Source organism: Anomalospiza imberbis, chromosome 24, assembly GCF_031753505.1.
Source record: "Anomalospiza imberbis isolate Cuckoo-Finch-1a 21T00152 chromosome 24, ASM3175350v1, whole genome shotgun sequence".
Lineage (NCBI taxonomy): Eukaryota > Metazoa > Chordata > Aves > Passeriformes > Viduidae > Anomalospiza > Anomalospiza imberbis.
In genome coordinates, this window is record NC_089704.1 from 4,167,911 (window position 1) to 4,190,786 (window position 22,876).

The window sequence follows — 22,876 nt, forward strand, 5'->3', positions numbered from 1 at the left end:
ATCAAAGGGGGTTTAATGGGTTAAATTGAGAATATAATCTAATTAAAATATTAGATACGAGTAAATAGCTCTTTGATATTCATCTGAAGGTTTCATTAAAACAGGCACTTGAAGTTTGGATTAAGGGGGGATTATCACTTTTAAGCAGGAACAACAAGTTGAGGTGCCCTGAGCAGAAATGCTTCAAAGTGTTACAGTTTGGTTGAAAAATAAAAGTAGGAAAGCAGAGCATGGAACCATTTCCCAGCCTGGCAGTGCCCACAGGAGAGGGGAAAGAGGCTGAGGAAGAGGAAGGTTCTGTTCAGAAGCTGGAATTGGATGCTGTACGTGACAAAAATGCCATGGAAAACATTCCCCCTGCAGCCTGACCCGTGTTCCCGTGTTGGACAATGCTTCTTCCACCAAGGCTTCCCAAAATATTCTTAATATTTCTCAGTATTCCCCAAAATGTCCTGAACTTCCAGCTGTGAATCCAAGGGGCTGATTCAGCACTGGAGGAGAGGTTCCTGCACCTCAGGAGGGTTTGAAGCAAGGCCAGGTCCCTTTGCCCCAGATTAAATTGGGAGCTCCCCATAAAAAAGAGACCAAATAAATGGGATAAAGCAATTCCACATCATCACGAGGTGGTTGGGTTTGTCTCAATATTCCCAAAATGTCCTGAACTTCCAGCTGTGAATCCAAGGGGCTGATTCAGCAGTGGAGGAGAGGTTCCTGCTCCTCAGGAGGGTTTGAAGGTTTGAAGCAAGGCCAGGTCCCTTCTCCACGAGGAAGGGCAGAATTGGGATTGCTTTTCCCCAAATTAAACTGGGAGCTCCCCATAAAACAGACACCCAATAAATGGGATAAAGCAATTCCACATCATCACAAGGTGGTTGGGTTTGTCTCAATATTCCCAAAATGTCCTGAACTTCCAGCTGTGAATCCAAGGGGATAATTGATCAGGTTCCTGCCTCTCATCAGGGTATAAAGCAAGGCCAGGTCCCTTCTCCACGAGGAAGGGCAGAATTGGGATTGCTTTGCTCCAAATGAAATTTTGCCCCATAAAACAGACACCAAATAAATGGGATAAAGCAATTCCACATCATCACAAGGTGGCTGGGTTTTTTTTTTTTCCTTTATCCAGCCTGTTTTCCAGGAGGTTTTAGCCCAAATTCCCTCGCTGTGTGCTCTAATCACATTTCATATGGTGACTTAATTCATAAATTGCTAAGTTAAAGAAATGGAAGCACCATAAGAAACCCATCTGTTTGTTGTTATTTTTACAGCCTTAATCTGTTAAAAGCTGTTTCCTCTCAAACATGCAGCTCTCAATTATCCTCAGTTACCCAATATATTTTCCAACTGCTCCTGGCTAATCCCAGATTGTCTGCATGCTCAGCCAGGGCTTGTTTGGAATTTTCTTGTCCCAAATGAAGCTTCTAAATTTTGATCTTTTTGTGGAAACTCTTCACTAAAAGATAACAGAGTAACAATTAATTAATTAGCATTGTGTCATTACCAACTGCTGTGTTTGGAGCATATTTTTGTTCTCTTTTTTAGTAGCAATGGATTATTTTTGCATTTATTTCTGGCCAAAAGTCTCTTCTGCACTTCAGAAAGAGAAATATTGCTGGTGGTAAGATCATCAGATGAAACAGAAGTTTATTTTTAATGTTTTGTAGATATGTCTGCCTGTTTATTTGTTTAAAAATGATCCAGCTGCGACAAGCCAAGAGCTGATTGGTCTGGAAGATGCAACTGTCAGATCATTTATTTCAAAGAAAAAGAACAGAGGACTATATTTAAAATGCTATAAATGCAAATGGTCTATTTATTAAACAAAATAGGTACAATTCTCAGATTTAAAAATAATTAAACTTAAAACCAGTATAAATTTCAGCAGACTGGGAAATGATGATGCGATGGTCACAGCTGAAAATAAAACAATTCAGGCACTTTTGCCTTGATCCTTGAGATTTCCCAAATGCCTATAAGAGGTGAAGGGCTTCAAAAGCAGCCACAACTTCCTTCTCCCTCTCGTGCCTGCTCCACAAAGATTCCAGGGATGGGATTTTGGGAAACCTGGTTCCAGCTGGAGCCTGGGGCAGAGCCTCCTTCACCTCTTGCTCTGATTGCCTCGCAATGAAAGTCCTTGGTCTTGGAATCTTCTTGGCATATTCCAGAGCCTAAAAGCAGAAAAACTGGGGGAACTGAGGGAGAGAAAACCTGGCCAATATTTCCAAAAATATCTGGGTGGGTTAAGATAGGTCTAAATTCCTGATCTTGTTTCTGACAGAATTCAATCCCAGATCCTTCAGCGGTGACTGCAACATAACCCAGCCCAAGATTTGCTTCCTGACACCACTGGAAGCCACCTTAGACACTGAAGAAGTGTTTTTATTTGAAAAAAGAAAGAGCAACACAAATCTATTACATTTATAAACATTTTTCTCCCAGTCTCATTAGGCTCCTGCCCTCAGGCAGGGAGTTTTGCAGGTTAACAGGACAAGCTCAGGTTCTCCTGCATAATGCACTTAACTATCAAAATTAAAAAGCAAAATAATGCCTGGAACGTGGAATTGGAGAGGGAATGGAAAGAGCTTTACAGAAATGCTGGAGCTGGCAGAGCCCTGGTTTAACCTGGGATGGGTTTTGGTGCCTATTTGTTGCAGGGATTTGGGAACACCTCATGTCTCCAGTGGAAATTGCATTATCTCATGTTACCCCTTTTTGCCACCCAAACAATAAAGTTTTGTCTCTTAGTGGTTTATGCTTGGGAATAAATGCAAGGAACCGAGGAATTCTGATATTACTGAATTCACAGCTCTGTCCTGGAGCCTGCACCCCTCAGAAATAGCCTGGGAAGGGACTCAGCTCTTACCTTCTGTCTGGACCCTGAAGACACCTGGGGTTTTGCGGGCAGAAACCTCTGAACCACAGTAATATTCTTCATGTTATATTCCTTAATTTGCCTGGAATATTCCTTCTGCAGCTTTAGCTTTTCTTTCTGAGAAAAGCAGAAAAGGGGACTGGAATTCAATGGGGGATCCATCAATGAAAGCCTTTTCCCACCAATATTCCATTTCCACCTCTGCTGCTGTTCAACCTGGCTTTGCCATTGATCTCCTCAGCACACAACAGGAAGCCCTGATAAATGGCACAGCTTTTTTTAGTTGCTTTTCCCTTTTAAGAGCATTTCCCTGGACTGAATAGAGGATGGAGCTCAGCAGAAATGTGACAGATACATCTTTGTTCTGTCCTGAACAATCTGTCTCCATTTCACCAGAGTGCAGCCAAATATTTTCTTGTGTTTACACAACTTTTACTTCCACTTTGAACATTTGGTGGATCTTTACGCTGGGAATAACAACTCAGCCACCTGAGTTTGTCATTTCCTGATGTGCAGTCAGCCCTGATTAATTCCTTTTTCTGGAATTTAAAAATTAGAGGGTTAAAATTATCCCCAGGAGAGCTGCCTTTGCTTTTATTTGAATTTTCCTGTAGGATCTCCAGCTAGCCAAGGATATAAAGTCCCAGATAATCATAAATTATGCTTTCTCTGCCACTCTCCCCTGTCTAAATTCACTTTTGGTTTACTCACTTTCTCTTTGATTGTTTCATAGTCAGGTCCAAGGCCTCCAAGCTTCATACTCAGATTGAAGTAGAATTTGGAGCTACCCAGCTGAAAACCAAACAGCAAACAGATTTTCCTTGACATGATTTCACAGAGTGAATAATTCAAGGAAGTCTTGTAGTGGAAACATCAGGATTTCTTTTGCAATCTCAGTCCCACCCTAGCACATCTTATTTTAAATAAGTTACCAACAGGAATGAGTTAATGGCAAAAGTCAAATGGCACAGAATTTCCTTTGGATCCAGGTGGGAAATTGCCAATTATGCCAATCACAAAGTGATATTTTCCCAGTCAAAAATGACCTTTTGTGAGCTTTATTTGGAAACAGCTTGAAGCCACTCATTTGACTGTGATTAGAATGAGACTCCAAAGACATTTTTTGTAAGAGAAGCAGATAAAATTACCTGACTTTGGTGGCAAAAATCAGGCAATTGATATTAGTGAGAATTACCTTTCCTTGTTCTCAAAGTTGCCCACAGACAGCTGGAAAATCCATGTTTTTCTGCACAGCAAAGGCTTTGCAAGTGCACAGAGAAGGCAGGGGTGGTGGGTGATGCCATTCCAATATTTCAGGACATCACACAAAGACTCCAATGCCTCCATAATATTTTTATTTTCTTTCAAGGCCACATTTTTAGAAGGGAATTATGTTTTTAAAACTTGTCAGTGAAGCTCGTTATGATCATCTCTGTGGTAATTTCAACCACAGAGTAATGCAGGAACATCAATTTCTATATGCAAATAAAATGAAATAAAATGGGCATTTCTTCAAAACACAGGTTCAAGTTAAACTCAACTGCAGTTACATTAATTCTGTGCACTAAATTTCCTATTTGAGAGGTTTCTTTGTGTCAGCTATCCCTGTTCTTCCTTGCTATAATTCACTAATTTTTAATTTGAGGTACAGTGAGGAGTTAATTTCGCTATGTCCCACAAAATCAGTATTTTTTTTTTTTTCATCTAATGATTTTAAATATTTTTTCCAAAATCGGGTAGGAGTTGTACAACAAGATTTTTTTTCTTTTGCACCTTTCCCAATCTCTGAATGCTGGTTGTGAGAGAATTCTGTCCAGCAAATAATGCATTGCACAAAACAAAGCAGTAACCAAGTTGAACAAATGAGCCACCACGTACAGCCTTTAAAATCCAAAATATGACTTTAACAAGGAAGTTTTTCTGAAGATTCATAGGCACTGTGCAATTTGTCCACCATGAGGCCAGACTGCCTAACCATCCTACATCACCACAGCACACGTAAAGGGCACCCTGGCATGTTATGCTTTGTAGTATTATAACACACTTTCAAATAATAGTTAGGATGAAAAGACTACAGAAAGTTGCAATGAGCATGAGTGCATTTGATTCTTAGGAAAAGCTGGATTTTCCTGGGAGCACAAGCAGTCTGATTCTCTGTGCATTCCTCACATGTGAAGCGTGAGAAAACTGCTGCAAGCGCGGGACAAGAAACAATGGTTTGGACAGAAAGGGAAGGAGATCTGCCCTTCAGTTACCATCATAATCCTAATTCTTCTTAGAGGCGCTCAGGCAGCAATACCCAAACTGCATGAAATCGTTACTCCAGCTTAGTTTGTCTGCCCTGAGACCTGGAGCAAACTTCTCAAACATTTAATTTGTCACGGGCGGCCTTCTGCTGTGCCCCTGCAGCTGTGCTAAGTGGTGACACCAGGATAAGTGGGCATGCAGAGGAGACAGAAATCCAAGTTTTAATAAGGACCATCAGGAGGTTTGGGATGATGTTTATGCTGTTAGCTTCACAAATCCTCCAAATTTGGGGTTGGAATCCCTTGGAAAGCAGGAGATTTGAGCTGCACAATAAAGGAGCGTGAGCAGGATAATGGATGGCTCAGATCTGAGGCTGCCTGCTGCTCCACACTAACAGCCTGACCCCAAATAATTTTATCTGGGGATAAATGACAGGACAAACACTGCTCTGTGTGTCCCTGGAGCTAAACCAGACTGATCCAAGTGGATCCCTTTGCTCTAAAATGATTTCACTGTCTATTTCTACCTTTGTTCCATAATTTTTAATGCTCTGCTGTGTGTCTGTGTGCTTTTACAACATTTCTCAGTCCCTATTTATAGTTTTTTTTTTTTTTAAACCCTTTGGATTATTAAGAAGAAACGTTAGAGGGGGAATGGAAATGTTAAACCACCCAACCCACATCTATTTTCTCACCTTCTTGCTGGCTTTGGGCTGGTTTTGCTTTTCCCTTTGCAGGAGAGATCCTTCTGAGCTGCTTCGTCTCATTTTCCTTGGGTTTCCTTCAGCGCTTCCTGAACCTCCCTGGGAGCCCCTCTGTACCTGGGGCAGGGCAGGTGGGAACAAACCCCACAACCACGTGCCAGCAAAATCATCAAAATCAGAAATTCTTGGCTGATGCTGCTCCTTCGTTTCTCTAAAACGGGAGATTCTACAAGCAGCTGTCGGTGAACTGCGAACAAAGCATGGAAAAGGCCTTCAAAAGTGAGGAGGAAAGAGTAAAAATCTGAATTTACACACAGCAGGGAGCTCAGCAATCAACCTGAACATGGAAGATGGGAGCAGGGAGATGGGATGATGAGGATTTCACAAAAAAATGACTTTGCTTGCACCTAAGTGTATGGAAAATAAATGGAAAAAGAAACACAAATGGGGAAATTTCAGCCTCAAGCAAAAGTAGCTGAAGCCAATGAAAGGTTTTGGATCAGGCCTGCTGAGTACTGATAGAATTATTTGTTTATGTGAAATAAAACCTTCATCTTTTAAAATCAAGACAGGTGAAATTCTACATAATTGAGGATTTTTCTGCTCTCTCCTTTAGGGACAGAACTGGCCCTGGATATCACCCTGCAAAGCCAATTTTGCTACAAACTCTTAATTTATGCACAATTTCCTTTCCTATATATATATGTTTTAAATTTTCCCACCCAGCCTCCTGAAAGGAAATTTTAAATTGTGGAAATTTCCATACCTGGAGGACAGAACTGCCCTTTTCCACTGCCATATTTAAAAATCAATAGCTATAATGAATCTTCAATTAGTAGTAAATTACAATGGCAGGTTTGTACCAAAATAACTTTATACTTTGGACTTTAAAGCATTTTCTTTTCAATTTGTTTCTTTTCTGGGCATCACAGGGTTATGATAATATTATTTTATCACTTAAATCTGTATCATAAACTATTCTAATACCTGTTATCCTCATGAATGTGATTTTTGAAATCTGGAAGCGGTGCTTGATCCTTCACTCTTTCTTGAAAAATTGCATTAAAATCAGATGAAATATTCCCCAATTCTGGATGTGCCTGGCCACTGTTGCTGTTATTCCTGGAAAAATGCTGCCCAGGGATGGCATTGGCTGGAAAATGATGTGGAATTCCAGCTGGAGAGTCATGCTGGTATTTCTTGTCCTCCTTACTGGCACACTCAGGATTTAAAACTTCTGCTGGATAAAAATTCTGGAATATTGGGAGAAAATGATAGGCAGGTGTGGCAAGGATTGAATTTGGGAAATTATTTAAGCCACCTTGGGATTTTTCTGCTGGGCCAAGAGAAGAACTTGGATTTGGTGCAGAGCTGTGCTCCTGCCCCACTGTGCGGGGAGCTGCCTGAAATTCTGGGATTTGCTGGATCCAAGGCTTTGCTTCTGCTGCTCCTCCTGGGGCTTCTTGGCCATCACTCCTTGGGAAAGCTCTTCCACTGAGAGGCGGCTCGGACTCTGGTTTATTTCTCTGCAGGAACTTGTGCTGCTCCTGAAACGAGTTACCAACGGCTGGGTGAATTTCACAGTGGATATTTGAGATATTCATGCAGAAGCTTCATCACTCACATCAAAATCTCACTGAGCTGCTTGGATCTAACCCTGCTGATGGCTGGATTTAACCCAAAATTCAAATATGAAGGAACCCTCAGTCCAGAACAGGAGCAGAGATGTTATTTAAGTGCTGCTCAATGGATAATTCTGCATCAAAACTTTGCTTGATGGCCTCAGACAAATTCTGCAGCTTTGGACTATAAAATCAGGCCCTTGCAGATGCAAACCAGGTGTGGTAAATGAGGACGGAGGGAGTTTTATCTGCATGAGGTGCAAAAATGGTGCCCTAAAGCACACAGATCTAACCCTGTGGATAAGTGATACCTCTCTGTCAACCATCTGGGAAAAATGCTCCAAAAATCAAATCAGTTCTTGCTTTTTATGTGCCAAATGTCAGGGGAAAATGGCTTTGCACACACTGTTAGACTGGCCCATGGTAGAACAGCCTGATGATAATTACAGAAATAATTTTATATATATATATATATATAATAAAATAATAATAAATTATAGAAATAATAGTATATAAATGATAAAATAATTAGATATTATATTATATTATATTATATTATATTATATTATTATATTATATTATATTATATTATATTATATTATATTATATTCAAAATTATATTATATTCAAAATTATATATAAAAATTATAAACTATAAATGGTAAAAATAATGTTCTAAACCAGGCACTCCTCCCTGCAAAACATAATCCAGAATTCAAGAATTCAAGCACACCAGGACTGCTATTTAGAGCCAAACTGCCACACTCCAAACCTGAAATTCATTTAAATCTATCACTTTCCAGTTACAGCATCAGGTGTTGCCCACTTGGAGGAAAGACTCGCATTTCCTTCCAGGGAATCCACAAATCCATTCTCAACCCATTAAATCCCAGTAAGGGCTGAAATGCTCCGTGCCACCCTCCTGTCCTTCCAGGGAATCCACAAATCCATTCTCAACCCATTAAATCCCAGTAAGGGCTGAAATGCTCCATGCCACCCTCCTGTCCTTCCAGGGAATCCACAAATCCATTCTCAACCCATTAAATCCCAGTAAGGGCTGAAATGCTCCATGCCACCCTCCTGTCCTTCCAGGGAATCCACAAATCCATTCTCAACCCATTAAATCCCAGTAAGGGCTGAAATGCTCCGTGCCACCCTCCTGTCCTTCCAGGGAATCCACAAATCCATTCTCAACCCATTAAATGCCAGTAAGGGCTGAAATGCTCCATGCCACCCTCCTGTCCTTCCAGGGAATCCACAAATCCATTCTCAACCCATTAAATCCCAGTAAGGGCTGAAATCCTCCATGCCACCCTCCTGTCCTTCCAGGGAATCCACAAATCCATTCTCAACCCATTAAATCCCAGTAAGGGCTGAAATCCTCCATGCCACCCTCCTGTCCTTCCAGGGAATCCACAAATCCATTCTCAACCCATTAAATCCCAGTAAGGGCTGAAATCCTCCGTGCCACACTCCTGTCCTTCCAGGGAATCCACAAATCCATTCTCAACCCATTAAATCCCAGTAAGGGCTGAAATCCTCCGTGCCACCCTCCTGTCCTTCCAGGGAATCCACAAATCCATTCTCAACCCATTAAATCCCAGTAAGGGCTGAAATGCTCCGTGCCACCCTCCTGTCCTTCCAGGGAATCCACAAATCCATTCTCAACCCATTAAATCCCAGTAAGGGCTGAAATGCTCCGTGCCACCCTCCTGTCCTTCCAGGGAATCCACAAATCCATTCTCAACCCATTAAATCCCAGTAAGGGCTGAAATCCTCCATGCCACCCTCCTGTCCTTCCAGGGAATCCACAAATCCATTCTCAACCCATTAAATCCCAGTAAGGGCTGAAATGCTCCATGCCACCCTCCTGTCCTTCCAGGGAATCCACAAATCCATTCTCAACCCATTAAATCCCAGTAAGGGCTGAAATGCTCCGTGCCACCCTCCTGTCCTTCCAGGGAATACACAAATCCATTCTCAACCCATTAAATCCCAGTAAGGGCTGAAATGCTCCGTGCCACCCTCCTGTCCTTCCAGGGAATCCACAAATCCATTCTCAACCCATTAAATCCCAGTAAGGGCTGAAATCTTCCATGCCACCCTCCTGTCTCTCCGCGGTTCTTTTGTGAGCAGCCCCTGCAGCCAGCACGCGGCAAAGGCACTCAAAAATCGGATTAATGCAGGTGATGAACGCAGCCAGCTCCAGGGGTGTGGGAAAAGCTTCTGCCCTGGGAATCCTGACTCCTGGAGCTTCGTGGCCTGGCACAATGAGCAATTGTCTGTTTGGGACTGCTCCCAGTTAGGCTGCTGCCAGAATTATGATCTGTTTAGGAGATGATCTGCTTGATAATCTCAAATTATAAATTAGTACATGGCTGTGTTTGATGGTTTGGGAGGATTCTGAGCCAAGAATTTATTTAGGAGATGATTTGGTTGATAATCTCAAATTATAAATTAGTACATGGCTGTGTTTGATGGTTTGGGAGGATTCTGAGAATTTATTTAGGAGTTGATCTGGTTGATAATCTAAAGTTATAAATTAGTACAGAATTATGATTGATGGTTTGGGAGGATTCTGAGAGTTTATTTAGGAGATGATTTGGTTGATAATCTAAAATTACAAATTAGTACATGGCTGTGTTTGATGGTTTGGGAGGATTCTGAGAATTTATTTAGGAGATGAACTGGTTGATAATCTAAAATTACAAATTAGTACATGGCTGTGTTTGATGGTTTGGGAGGATTCTGAGAATTTATTTAGCAGATGATCTGGTTGATAATCTAAAATTACAAATTAGTACATGGCTGTGTTTGATGGTTTGGGAGGATTCTGAGAATTTATTTAGGAGTTGATCTGGTTGATAATCTAAAGTTATAAATTAGTACAGAATTATGATTGATGGTTTGGGAGGATTCTGAGAGTTTATTTAGGAGATGATTTGGTTGATAATCTAAAATTACAAATTAGTACATGGCTGTGTTTGATGGTTTGGGAGGATTGCGAGACTGATTTTATTTAGGAGATGATTTGGTTGATAATCTAAAATTATAAATTAATATGGTTTGGGAGGATTCTGAGAATTTATTCAGGAGATTATTTGGTTGCACTTTTTGGTTTATGGCAATTAATTCGCTCCCCCTTAATTTTAGGGGACAAATTAGGCAGAAATGGTGAAGTTCTGGTTCAGAATTCTCCCAAACCATCGAATATGACCATGTACTAGTTTGTAATTTTAGATTATCAACCAAATAATTTCCTAAAGAGACAATAATAGATTCTGTGAGCTCAGAATTTCTTGGCATTTTGCTTTAAATTTATTAAGTACATAAAGCACACATGCATTAAATTACAGTGCTTATCTATTGACAAATATTTAAGGATTTATTGTCAGTAATAATTACTTTAAAAGCCGCAAGATGACAGCTTTAAACATTCAAATTCAGTGCTTTTATAGATGTATTTCAACTGAAAAATTCTAAATTTTTAAAATTTAAAATGCTAAAATTAGAAATTCTACTGAATTTCCATTATTAAATTCTCTCATAAAGGAACCTTGAGCTGCTGTCCTTTTGAGTGCCATTTGTCTTCAGGCTTCATTTTCCCAGTCTGGAATGCTGGGACATTCTGGAGTGGTTCTTCATCAACTGGTGTAGGATCTGTGACCTAAAAACCAGGAATGTTCATGGCCACAGCAATCAGGTGATGAGGAAATAATGAGAAATCATTTGTGGCCTATTAAAATTAAAATTTGGCATTATGGAATGGATGACAAGGAGAGAAATGGTTAAAGGAGAAAAAGAAGCAAAACCCAATGAATGGGAGGGAGGATTCCTTCTACTTTTAAGAGGAATAAAAGAAAGGAAAATTGTGCAGCACAGAAACTCTCAAATGTCTGGGCTCCTCCATTTCCATGAGAGCCTCTGGATGCACCTAATAACAGAAAAACAGGCAGAAACCATCCCTGGCCAGCAATCACACACATCCCAGCCTCAGCAAGAGAGGCTCGCAGGAAAAGCTGGCAAAACACAATAATGGGGGCGAAAAGCACAGGAGGAGCTGCAGAAATAAAGTCTGGAATACACAGAGCCGGGCAAAACAAGCTCACAAGCAAGGAGAACTCCACATAACCACGGTTGGAAATTTATTTGGAGCAAGTTTTTTGAGTTTGTGCAGTTATCACTGCACAAAGCCAAGTGATACCTTTGTAAATACAGAAATATTTTTTTTCCTAATCTATAAAACAGCAGGAAATCCAATTTTAGATATTTTTTTTAGTTTCTATTTCTTGTCCCAAACTATCCTGCTGAGTATTTTAGTGGAAGTGTGTTGGGCAGTGTCACTGTGACAGGAATCTCTGCTCCACCCCAGAGGGGTCCCACAGGAGAACTGGCAGTGGGAAGATATTTATGACCAAGAGAATTATCAACTGAAAATCATCAGTGGGAAGAAAATGTGGGAAGCTGAGCCTCTCACTCTGGGGGTAAGAGATTAGGGCAGCTAAGAAAAGGTGAGCAGGGTTTATTGCTGAATTTATGGGTGATCTCATGGCTCCAAATTCAACGTAAATCCCTGGAAAAATTCACAAGAAAATTAAAAAAAACCACAGAGGTTGGTGTTCCTGAGCTGAGGACAGACACAGATTTGCAGTGAATAAGATGTTTTTGGTGGAACCAACTGAGTCAGTGCATTGATGGAGTGCTGGGCAGGTAAAACATACTTCTACATTATCTCTTTGAAAGAGGAACAGGACACAACCTCTGCCAGCATTTTTTTTTTTTTTTTTGTGAACCATTCTATTAATACCAATCAAATTGAGAAAATGATCAAATGAAATTGCATTTTGAGAATCATAAGCTGTGTAATGCCTATTCTGTTAAATTGAGGCCCATAATTGCTTCTCCACTGAAAAGATACAACAAAGGCAGCAATCATGGCATGTCATTATCCCAGACTGGCAAACCAGCCTTTGCAGCGAGGACTTCAAAGCCTTGTGGTTCTCGAATTGCATTTGGCTGCTATTGTTGAAGCACAGGCAATCTTGATTAGGTGTTTACACCGAGGGAAGGCTCAGTGCACAGAGAGTCTGAGTGCCTTGCTCTAGAGCCATTAAAAAATTGTACATTATGTTCCTGGCTTTGAAGTAAGGGGCTTGGAGGTAGGAAAGCAACTCGGACTGAGCACAGCTGAGCTAGATTGGGCCACTGCTTCTCCTTCTGCCTCTCTCTCTCTCAAAGAAACTCATCATGGGGTTCTTTAGGAATCAGGCAACACTGCAAAGGACTTGATGCTGTATAAAATGCTATATGAATTAGTAAATATACAGATCGGCACGGGTTTGTAGTGTGTTTTGGTACCTCCAGCACAGAGAAAATCTGTAATCTGCAAATTTAAATCTTGCAGAAGGAGGCTGGAAGTATTTTAACTCAGTTGTGCACGAAGTCCTGCCCTCAAAGAAAACACTATTTCATTACCACAACCCCTGGCAGCCAGCAGTGAGCAGATCAATAAATTCAGCTTCAACCCCCTGCAAAGCTCAGAAAAATCATTTTAGGGAAGCAGAGTTTGATTGGTGACATGTGGCTCATTTGTTTCTTCACCTACTTGGTGGTTTTGCACTTTTGGATAGAGTTTTCCCGGGGGGTGACCAAAGTTGGCTCCTGGACCACCACAATCCTCCCCTCAGGACTTTTTTCACCCCTTCCAACAAGACTGAGCCATGGATATCTTGGTAAGGAATCAGTAAATGAACTGTCAATTAACAGTAAATTAATCAGTAACTCCTGCCTGTCTGCAGCAGATCCAGGGGTGGCTGACAGCAGGTGGTGATGCCACTCATGGAATCACAGAATTGTGGAATGCTTGGGTGGGAAGGGACCTTAAAGCCCATCTTGTCCCACCCTCTGCCGTGGGCAGGGACACCTTCCACCATCCCAGGTTGCTCCAAGCCCTGTCCTGGAACACTTCGAGGGATGGGAAAGTCCACAACTTCCCTGTAACCTGTCTAGGTCAGGAACACACTTTCCTACACCCCCTCTGCCTGCTGCGTCACCTCTCTGCTGTCCCCACAGCCACTTCAGCAAGATAATCTTAGCTCATAACCCTGGCTCTAACTGATTCCTTTGCCCATTCCATATTTTTGAACGGTGTCTCCACAATGAAGTCCTGATCCCTGGCTCCAACACTTAGACAGGAAAGATTTCCAGAATTCCCTGAATAGCAAACATAATCATATCAACATAGCTCTAATTAGCATCTATCCACACTCATTATTTTTACCATCATCCAAATTAGAACTGAAAAAAACAAGTGCTCTTAATAGCTCTACTAGAAAAAAATCCTGTCCATCATTCCTGCCACTGGAACGAAGTCAGAGAATTCCCTCTAATGTTGTGTCAACTCTTCATTAGCCTTGGCAGAGGTGTCACTTGAAGCACAACGTCCCTGGAGGTTTCCAAGGTAAGAATTTTCTGTATGGAGTGATTCAGTGACCCCCCCCCCCCCACTTCTCATTATGCATAATAAGTAGCAAGGAAAAGCAATGAACTCGTTTCTAATGGTTCATTAGGAACTGTAATTACATTTCCTCTCGAATCTTGCCACAAGCTGGCTGAGTCTGTGCAAAGTCAGAACTTCCAGACACAAGTGCTGATATCCAGCATCAAATTTGGTCTGGGATCCTGACAGGCTTGGGACATCAGCCCATGGAAACCTCATGGAGCTCAAGGCCAAGCACAGTCCAGAGGAAACCATGGAGCTGCTCCAGGGCTAGAGCCCCTCTGGAGCCAGGCTGGGAGAGCTGGGGGTGCTCCCCTGGAGAGGAGAAGGCTCCAGGGAGAGCTCAGAGCCCTTCCAGGGCCTGAAGGGGCTCCAGGAGAGCTGCAGAGGGACAAGGGATGGAGGGACAGGACACAGGGAATGGCTCCCACTGCCAGAGGGCAGGGCTGGATGGGACATTGGGAATTAGGAATTATTCCCTGGCAGGGTGGGCAGGCCCTGGCACAGGGTGCCCAGAGCAGCTGGGGCTGCCCCTGGATCCCTGGCAGTGCCCAAGGCCAGGTTGGACAGGGCTTGGAGCAGCCTGGGACAGTGGGAAGTGTCCCTGCTCATGGAGGGGCTTCAAGGTTCCTTCTAACCAACTTTGCATTTGCTCCATTGAGAAAAATCTGGAATAAGGCAGAGCAGAGAGAATAATTGTCAAACTCGTGTTGGCCAAGCAGAAAAAATGACAGGCAGCATAAAAAGAGCCACTGATAAGGGGCAGAGCAGATGCCAGGAAAGAAGACAGAATTTCCTTAGCATCAAGATTAAAAAGTAGTGTGACATCTGTGACACTCTCCTGGCCAGGAACAGGCAGCTGGAACGTGGCCACCACTGGGCTTGGGAGCAGCTGGAGATTTGTCAATTATTCCATAAAGAACAAGATTCTCCCTGGAAATCCAAAGCTGTCACTTACTTGCATGATGGATTTCAAATCTGCTTCTCCCCTCTGCAAAGCTGAGAGTTCAACACTGGACAGACCTAATCTACAGAAATTAGGGAATTTATAAATTTACCCACCTGCTCTTGAAGAAATTGCTGCTTTTTATTGTGCAGCTCAAGATAGGAATTAATCTTCTGCAACTGTAACCCCAAAGTCCGTTTATTTTTTTTCACAAAGTTTTTTTTTGCTCTTTGGGGTGGATCCTGTTGATTCTGGGGAGGAAAGGCATGGCCAGGATTATCTTTGGAATGAAATCCATCTGCAGGTTCCTTCCTTTTGGCTTGTGGCCCAACAGGTTTGTTGCTGGCCACATTTGCTCCATAAAAGCTGAATAATTCTGGACCAAACCCTGGGAGTGAATCCTGGGTCTTTGCCTCCTGTTGATTATTTTCTGAGGAGCCATCAGAATGGAGATAAAATGAATCCAGTGAAAAGTCCCCACTGCTTCCTCCAAAAATTTGGGATGCCTTCTCTGCCTCAAAAAAATCCGCTCCCTTTTTTGCACTCTTCCAATGAGGATTGTATCTCAGGCTGGAATATTTGTCCACAGGCAGTTTTTTCCTAATTAAAAAACAAACACCAAATTATTTCTGCATAAATTGTACAAATTCTGTATTATTTCAGTGTGCAAACAGATGTCCTGCCGTGGCCAAATGAATTATTTCAGTGCTTTCAGTATGGGACTGGGATCAGAACAATTTTATCAAGGATTTTTTGGTAGAAAATTTAGGCAGGACTTGGTCTTCCTTTTTAATTTCCATCATCAGTGAATGATAAATTGGTCTAACACTCAGATCACAGTGGAATACAATCATTAACCTAAATTTGGCATAGAAATTTTTAAATCCTAGTAGAATCAGCTAAAAGGTGAATTGATAAATTGCACTGTTCTGTTGTCTCCTTAAAAATTTTATAGTCTACAAAAGGCAGTTTGTGTTGTTCCTTCTTCAAAGGCTCTGCAGAGTGAAACAAAAGTGAAATCCCTGGTAAAGTCTGTTTTTTCAAGTGTCCTTTTGAGACTGTCCAATCAAGAACAGCCTCCAGCTCTGTGTTCTTATTTTCTCACCTTATTCCTGTGAAACATCACGATGCTTTGATTAAAAAAACTCTTTCTAGAAAAGATGTAAAATCACTTTTTATTAAAAAACAAACGTTGATTAGATAAGAGTAGAAAACATAAATGAAAAGTCTGTGTGTTTGACAATTTTTTTTAACAAGTGGCCAAATTATTGCTCTGAGTTACATTTGTTATAAAGCAAAGCCAGATGCTCTGCCTTAAAAAATCCTCAGTTGATCCAATTTCTGATTAAAGATCTGATCCAATGGGAGGAAAACCAACTGCAGGAGTCAAATCCATCCAAACAGGCTTCCAGGAGATGTGCAGGCAGTGGCAGGAGGAAGGAATGGGGGAGAAAAAAAACACTTTTAACACAATTTTTTCTTCCCTGGACCTGCAGTACAGCCCTGGTTTCTTGGTGACTCTGCCAGAGGACATTTACAGGCACTGAAACCTGGTTGATTCTTCAGCTCCTGTTAAAGAAATCTGCTGGATTCCCCAACCTGTGGCCTTGTTAATGATATTAAAATAAATACATCATTTATTCATCCTTTCTCAAGGAGTTACATGCCTCTGCCTATATTTCAAGCGGCTCCTAATAACAAAATAATCTGTTTGTCTTTGCTTTCCAGGTGAGCATGATTGCCACGGTCTCCTGGAGCCGATTTCCACCAGGGAAAACATCATTATTCCCAGCTGGCAGAGGCTGCAGGTAAACAGCACGAGGTGAGGCTGTTCTGAAGTGAGTACAGAAATATGTGAGCTAATTGCAATGATTGAAATGGCAGAGGATAATGCTAAAGAGTCCCTTTGTGCTGAAATGTGTGCACAGAACCCAATTGTGGGACTCAGCCCAGGTCACTGCGCGGGGACAAAATGAGTGTGAAGAGCTCCTTCATCCCTAATCATCCCCAGAGAAAAAGGGCACCTTTTATTCCTGCCCCCAGCTCCATGGGGAGGTTGGATGGACTCTGTGCTCCTCAACAAAAGTGTGGTGAGCAGACAACAGCTGCAGCATTTCCTCTTCAAATTCCGAGGTTGGTAATGGATGTAAAGAGGGGGTTTCATATGTATGTGCTGTGATATTTGCTCTGCTTAATGGACTGCACTGGAGTACTTACTGGGCTGAGTTCAAACAAAATAAAATCAAATTTCCATTTAATGAAGAGCCTCACATTCAGCACAGTATTCAGTCCAAAAAAATTACTAAAAATTAGAGCATGTTTCTAGTACAATTAACATCATTTGCACTCACAATAAAATATTCAATAACTGGCCGTTTTGATTGTTGAGGAGGTGAATAAAAGCATGCTATTAATCATTTAGCCTTCATTTGTTTGTCATTTTATTTTAAGTAGACTATTAAATTGAAACTGCACATTGTTATTACTTTGGGTTTAATGTAATCTCTTTAAACTCAAGAATTATTCCCAATTTATCCAGGGTTAAACCTTCCACGCATATGACAGGATATTCAATTTTATTTTATGCACCAAGTTAATGCTTTCTGAAGGATGTTTAAATGTGGCGTTGAGGAACATCAGGCTAAAAGCGTCCGAATTATTCTACTCCACTAAAGTTTTTGCCTTACCTTCCATTGCCATAAATCTTTGGTTTTCCTTTCTTTTTTGTGTCATACTCAGCTCCTTTCTCTTCAGAACTCATCTCCTCCAAGCTGTCCTCTTCCACGATGTCATCCTCCAGGATGTCACCAGCATCCTGCCTTACCAGCTCCTGATTTTCCAGGATCCTCTGCTGGAGTGCCAGCTGGTACTGCCTCTCCTTTTCCAGGCTCTCAGAGTCAGAATCCTGGGAATCCTCCAGACTGGAGGCAGAGCTCCTTTCCCTTTCCCAGCTCGCAGGTTGGAAAACGGGAGGCACGAGGATTTTTGGAGGGACCTCGATGTTGTTCGTGGTGTAAGTGTGTGGGGAAGAGACTGAAATGTATTTCATGTTTGAAGGATTCATCCCGTTTTGCACTGATGGCTCACACCAGCCCTGCATTTGGAGAACACATAAAACATTTTAATAGTATTTAAAAGCTGCATTTGGCTGCTACCATTGGCTTAGGCTCAGAATTTGACTTTCTATTGTTCAAACAATTCTCTATTCTCATCTGTCCCACTGATTTTCCTTTAAGCAATAATGTCAAGATCTCTACGTATCAAATACAGGATTTACTGCTATGAAATCTCAGCTATTGGTGGTAATAAATAATGCAAAACCAACTTGTGACAAAGAAAACTAAGCTGAGGCAAAGCATCTCTTAACTTTGAGAGGTAAAATGAATTTTGTTTCCTCTCTTTATGCAACTTTATACCCCCTGGCCATGTAAAATCAGCAAGAAGGTGTGACAGGGAGCACAGGGAGAACTGGAGCTCTGTCTAAATTAGGATGAGAGTTTCTTTACACTCGGCTCAAGTGTTCAGAAGTCGTTTGCACTGCCAGATATTCCCGAGTTGAAGTGGGAGGGAGGAAAAGGAGTCTTCTGTGCTGAGATGTTCTGTGCTGAGATGTTCTGTGCTGAGATGTGCATCCGTGCCAGCACACCCCGGCACCAGCACGGTCAGAGGTGCACAGGCAGGGTCACTTCAGTACCTGAGGATAAAGAATTTTGGATATTTTACCCTGCTGCTCATAGCCGAGTTCACCCTGCAGGCAGCCCTGACACCTGGACAGTGCCCTGTGTCCCCTGTGTGCCCTGTGTGCCCTGCTCCCATCAGTGACCACCGCAGCCCTGGGAGCAGGGCCTGGGATGGGCAGGGAAGGGGAATCTCCTGGCCTGGAGCAGGACCACAGTCCCAGAAGAAAGCCACTGTGTCCCCGAGGCCTCCCCTGTCTCCAGCTCCCTGTCCCTGCCTCCTCTCACCCCCTCTCCTGTGTCCCTTCTTCCATGTCCCTCACCCAGTCCTATGTCCCCTGTCCCCAGTGTCCTCACCCACACCCAATCCCACGTTCCCTGTCCCCTCACCCCATCCCCTGTCCCCACTCCCTGCCCCTGATCTCCTGTCCTGGTCCCCTGTCCCCTCTCCCACTTCCCCCATCCCCACCTCCTCTCTCATGTGCCCTGTCCACTGTCCCAGTTCCCTGTCCCCTTTCCCTCACCCCCCGTCCTTGTCCCTTGTCCCCTGTCCCCCCTCCCCATCCCTGTTCACTCTGTCCCAGTCCTCTTCATCCCGGTCCCCTGTCCCTGGTCCCGTCATCCAGGATCCCCTCTTCCATGTCCCCTTACCTGGTCTGCTGTCCCTGTCCCCTCACCACTGTCCCCTCTCCCAGTCGCCCATCCCCTGGTGTCCTGTGCCGTGTCCTGTGTCCCTGTCCCTCTCACCCCTCTGTTCCCGTGTCCCTGTGCCATGTCCCATGTCCCGTGTCCCTGTCCCTCTCACCGCCGTTCCCGTGTCCCGTGTCCCTGTCCCGTGTCCCTGTCCCTGTGCTGTGTCCCTGTCCCTGTCCCTCTCACCGCTGTTCCCATGTCCTGTGTCCCTGTCCCGTGTCCCGTGTCCCTGTCCTTCTCACTGCCATTCCCGTGTCCCATGTCCCTGTCCCTGTGCAATGTCCCTGTCCCTCTCAACCCTCTGGTCCCGTGTCCCTGTCCCTCCACCCCTCTGTTCCCGTGTCCCTGGCCCTGTGCTGTGTCCCCGTCCCTGTCCCTCTCACCGCTGTTCCTGTGTCCCGTGTCCCTGTCCCGTGTCCCTGTCCCGTGTCCCTGTCCCGTGTCCTGTGTCCTTGTCCCGTGCCCCGTGTCCTGTGTCCCTGTCCCTCTCACCCCTCTGTTCCCGTGTCCCTGTGCCATGTCCCATGTCCCGTGTCCCTGTCCCTCTCACCGCCGTTCCCGTGTCCCGTGTCCCTGTCCCGTGTCCCTGTCCCTGTGCTGTGTCCCTGTCCCTGTCCCTCTCACCGCTGTTCCCGTGTCCCTGTCCCGTGTCCCATGCCCCGTGTCCTGTGTCCCTATCCCTCTCACCCCTCTGTTCCCGTGTCCCTGTCCCTGTGCTGTGTCCCTGTCCCTGTCCCTCTCACCGCTGTTCCTGTGTCCCATGTCCCTGTCCCTGTGCTGTGTCCCTGTCCCTATCACCACCGTTCCCATGTCCTGTGTCCCTGTCCCGTGCCCCTGTCCCGTGTCCCGCGTCCCTGTCCCGTGTCCCTGTCCCGTGTCCCGTGCCCCTGTCCCCTGTCCCGGGCCCTTATCCTGTGTCCCGTGTCCCTGTCCCCTGTCCCATGTCCTTGTCCCGTGTCCCCTGTCCCGTGTCCCGTGTCCCTGTCCCGTGTCCCGTGTCCCTGTCCCATGTCCTTGTCCCGTGTCCCATGTCCCGTGTCCCGTGTCCTTGTCCCGTGTCCCTGTCCCCATGTCCTGTGTCCCGTGTCCTTGTCCCGCGTCCCTGTCCCGTGTCCCGTGTCCCTGTCCCGTGTCCCTGTCCCCATGTCCTGTGTCCCGTGTCCCTGTCCCATGTCCTTGTCCCGTGTCCCGTGTCCTTGTCCCGTGTCCCGTGTCCTTGTCCCGTGTCCCTGTCCCCATGTCCTGTGTCCCGTGTCCTTGTCCCGTGTCCCTGTCCCTATCCCTCTCACCGCCGTTCCCGTGTCCCCTGTGCCATGTCCCGTGTCCCTGTCCCTATCCCTCTCACCGCCGTTCCCGTGTCCCTGTCCCTGTCCCTGTCCCGTGTCCCTGTCCCTCTCACCGCCGTTCCCGTGTCCCTGTCCCTGTCCCGTGTCCCTGTCCCTGTCCCTCTCACCGCCGTTCCCGTGTCCCTGTCCCTGTCCCGTGTCCCTCTCACCGCCGTTCCCGTGTCCCTGTCCCTGTCCCTGTCCCTCTCACCGCCGTTCCCGTGTCCCTGTCCCTGTCCCGTGTCCCTGTCCCGTGTCCCGTGTCCCTGTCCCTGTCCCTCTCACCGCCGTTCCCGTGTCCCTGTCCCTGTCCCGTGTCCCTGTCCCTGTCCCTGTCCCTCTCACCGCCGTTCCCGTGTCCCTGTCCCTGTCCCTGTCCCTGTCCCTGTCCCGTGTCCCTGTCCCTGTCCCTGTCCCTGTCCCTCTCACCACCGTTCCCGTGTCCCTGTCCCTGTGCCGTGTCCCTGTCCCTGTCCCTCTCACCGCCGTTCCCGTGTCCCTGTCCCTGTCCCGTGTCCCTGTCCCGTGTCCCTGTCCCTGTCCCTGTCCCGTGTCCCTGTCCCTCTCACCGCCGTTCCCGTGTGCCTGTCCCGTGTCCCTGTCCCTGTCCCTCTCACCGCCGTTCCCGTGTCCCTGTCCCTGTCCCTGTCCCTGTCCCTCTCACCGCCGTTCCCGTGTCCCTGTCCCTGTCCCTGTCCCTGTCCCGTGTCCCTCTCACCGCCGTTCCCGTGTCCCCTGTGCCATGTCCCGTGTCCCTGTCCCTCTCACCGCCGTTCCCGTGTCCCTGTCCCGTGTCCCTGTCCCTGTCCCTCTCACCGCCGTTCCCGTGTCCCTGTCCCGTGTCCCTGTCCCTGTCCCTGTCCCTCTCACCGCCGTTCCCGTGTCCCTGTCCCTGTCCCGTGTCCCTGTCCCGTGTCCCTGTCCCTGTCCCATGTCCCGTGTCCCTGTCCCTCTCACCGCCGTTCCCGTGTCCCTGTCCCTGTCCCGTGTCCCTGTCCCTGTGCCGTGTCCCTGTCCCTCTCACCGCCGTTCCCGTGTCCCTGTCCCTGTGCCGTGTCCCTGTCCCTCTCACCGCCGTTCCCGTGTCCCTGTCCCTGTCCCGTGTCCCTGTCCCGTGTCCCTGTCCCTGTCCCTGTCCCTCTCACCGCCGTTCCCGTGTCCCTGTCCCTGTCCCGTGTCCCTGTCCCTGTCTCTGTCCCGTGTCCCTGTCCCTCTCACCGCCGTTCCCGTGTCCCTGTCCCTGTCCCGTGTCCCTGTCCCGTGTCCCTGTCCCGTGTCCCTGTCCCTCTCACCGCCGTTCCCGTGTCCCTGTCCCTGTCCCGTGTCCCTGTCCCCGCCGTTGGGGCCCGGGCCCATTCCGGGCCGTTCCGCGCTGTTCCCGTTGCCGCGGCAACCCCGGGGGACGCCGGCCGCACCCACCAGGCGCGGGCGCGGGGGGAGCGCGGTTCCCCCCCTGCCGCGGGCGCTGTGGTAGCGCCCGAGAGCAGCCGCTTTCCACTGGAAAATGGAATAATTTCCACTGGAAAATGGAATTGTTTCCATTGGAAAACGGAATTGTTTCCACTGAAAAATGGAATTGTTTCCACTGAAAAATGGAATTATTTCCACTGAAAAATGGAATTATTTCAATTGGAAAATGGAATTATTTCCACTGAAAAAATGGAATTGTTTCCACTGGAAAATGGAATTGTTTCCATTGGAAAATGGAATTGTTTCCACTGAAAAATTGAATTGTTTCCATTGGAAAATGGAATTGTTTCCATTGGAAAATGGAATTATTTCCACTGGAAAATGGAATTGTTTCCACTGAAAAAAGGAATTATTTCCATTGGAAAATGGAATTGTTCTCATTGGAAAATGGAATTATTTCCACTGGAAAATGGATTGGTTTCCAATGAAAAATGGAATTGTTTCCATTGGAAAACAGAATACGCAAGGCCTTTTATCTCATTTGGCATTCAAACCCCAGTTCCCATCGTTTTTTCGTATTTCCAGTGAGAAATAATAGTCTGGAATGAGTTTTATTTAATGAGATTTACATTCTGGGCTTCTCGGTGCAGGAAAGTCAGGGAAGAACTGGAGGGGAAGAGCTTCCCACGGAGGTGGCCGAGCCCTGCTCAGCTGCCCTGGGAGGTTTTGGATTCTCCCTGTCCGGAGCCATCCCAGCCCCACCTGGGTGTGTCCCTGTGTCCCTGCTCCAGGTGACCCTGCCTGGGCAGGGGGGTTGGACTGGGGGGTCTCCAGAGCTCCCTTCCCACCCCAGCTATTCTGTGATTCCGCGAAGGACAAAAACGG

At 45.5% G+C, this 22,876-nt stretch overlaps 1 protein-coding gene across 4 annotated transcripts; it reads right to left on the minus strand.

The window, feature by feature from the left end:
• Window positions 1–1,410: 1,410 nt before the first annotated feature.
• On the minus strand, window positions 1,411–21,954 carry JHY (junctional cadherin complex regulator). Of its 4 annotated transcripts, none has more exons than XM_068171956.1 (10): window positions 21,905–21,954; window positions 21,350–21,379; window positions 17,574–17,980; window positions 14,999–15,486; window positions 10,998–11,101; window positions 6,807–7,072; window positions 5,811–6,066; window positions 3,581–3,661; window positions 2,861–2,986; window positions 1,411–2,165 (listed from the first exon to the last, which is right to left on the minus strand). In XM_068171956.1, the coding sequence occupies exons 1-10, from the start codon at window positions 21,935–21,937 to the stop codon at window positions 1,968–1,970; spliced, it is 1,989 nt and encodes a 662-aa protein (XP_068028057.1). In that variant the 5' UTR covers window positions 21,938–21,954; the 3' UTR covers window positions 1,411–1,967. The 4 variants fall into 4 exon arrangements, with proteins under 4 accessions (XP_068028057.1, XP_068028054.1, XP_068028055.1 ...); XM_068171953.1 differs by having other exon boundaries at window positions 6,807–7,366; XM_068171954.1 differs by lacking the exons at window positions 21,350–21,379; window positions 21,905–21,954 and adding an exon at window positions 19,369–19,388 and having other exon boundaries at window positions 6,807–7,366.
• Between the last annotated feature and the right edge of the window lie 922 nt (window positions 21,955–22,876).

What these genes read in the sequence shown, in the direction of transcription:
- JHY (XM_068171953.1), bottom strand. Translation starts at nt 21,937, where the DNA reads ATGGGCCCGGGCCCCAACGGCGGGGACAGGGAC. An exon ending in ACAGGGACACGGGAACGGCG is followed by an intron (nt 17,981 to 21,349) that starts GTGAGAGGGACA and finishes CTCCAAATGCAG; the next exon opens with GGCTGGTGTGAGCCATCAGT. An exon ending in AGCCCAAAGCCAGCAAGAAG is followed by an intron (nt 3,662 to 5,810) that starts GTGAGAAAATAG and finishes TTTGGTTTTCAG; the next exon opens with CTGGGTAGCTCCAAATTCTA.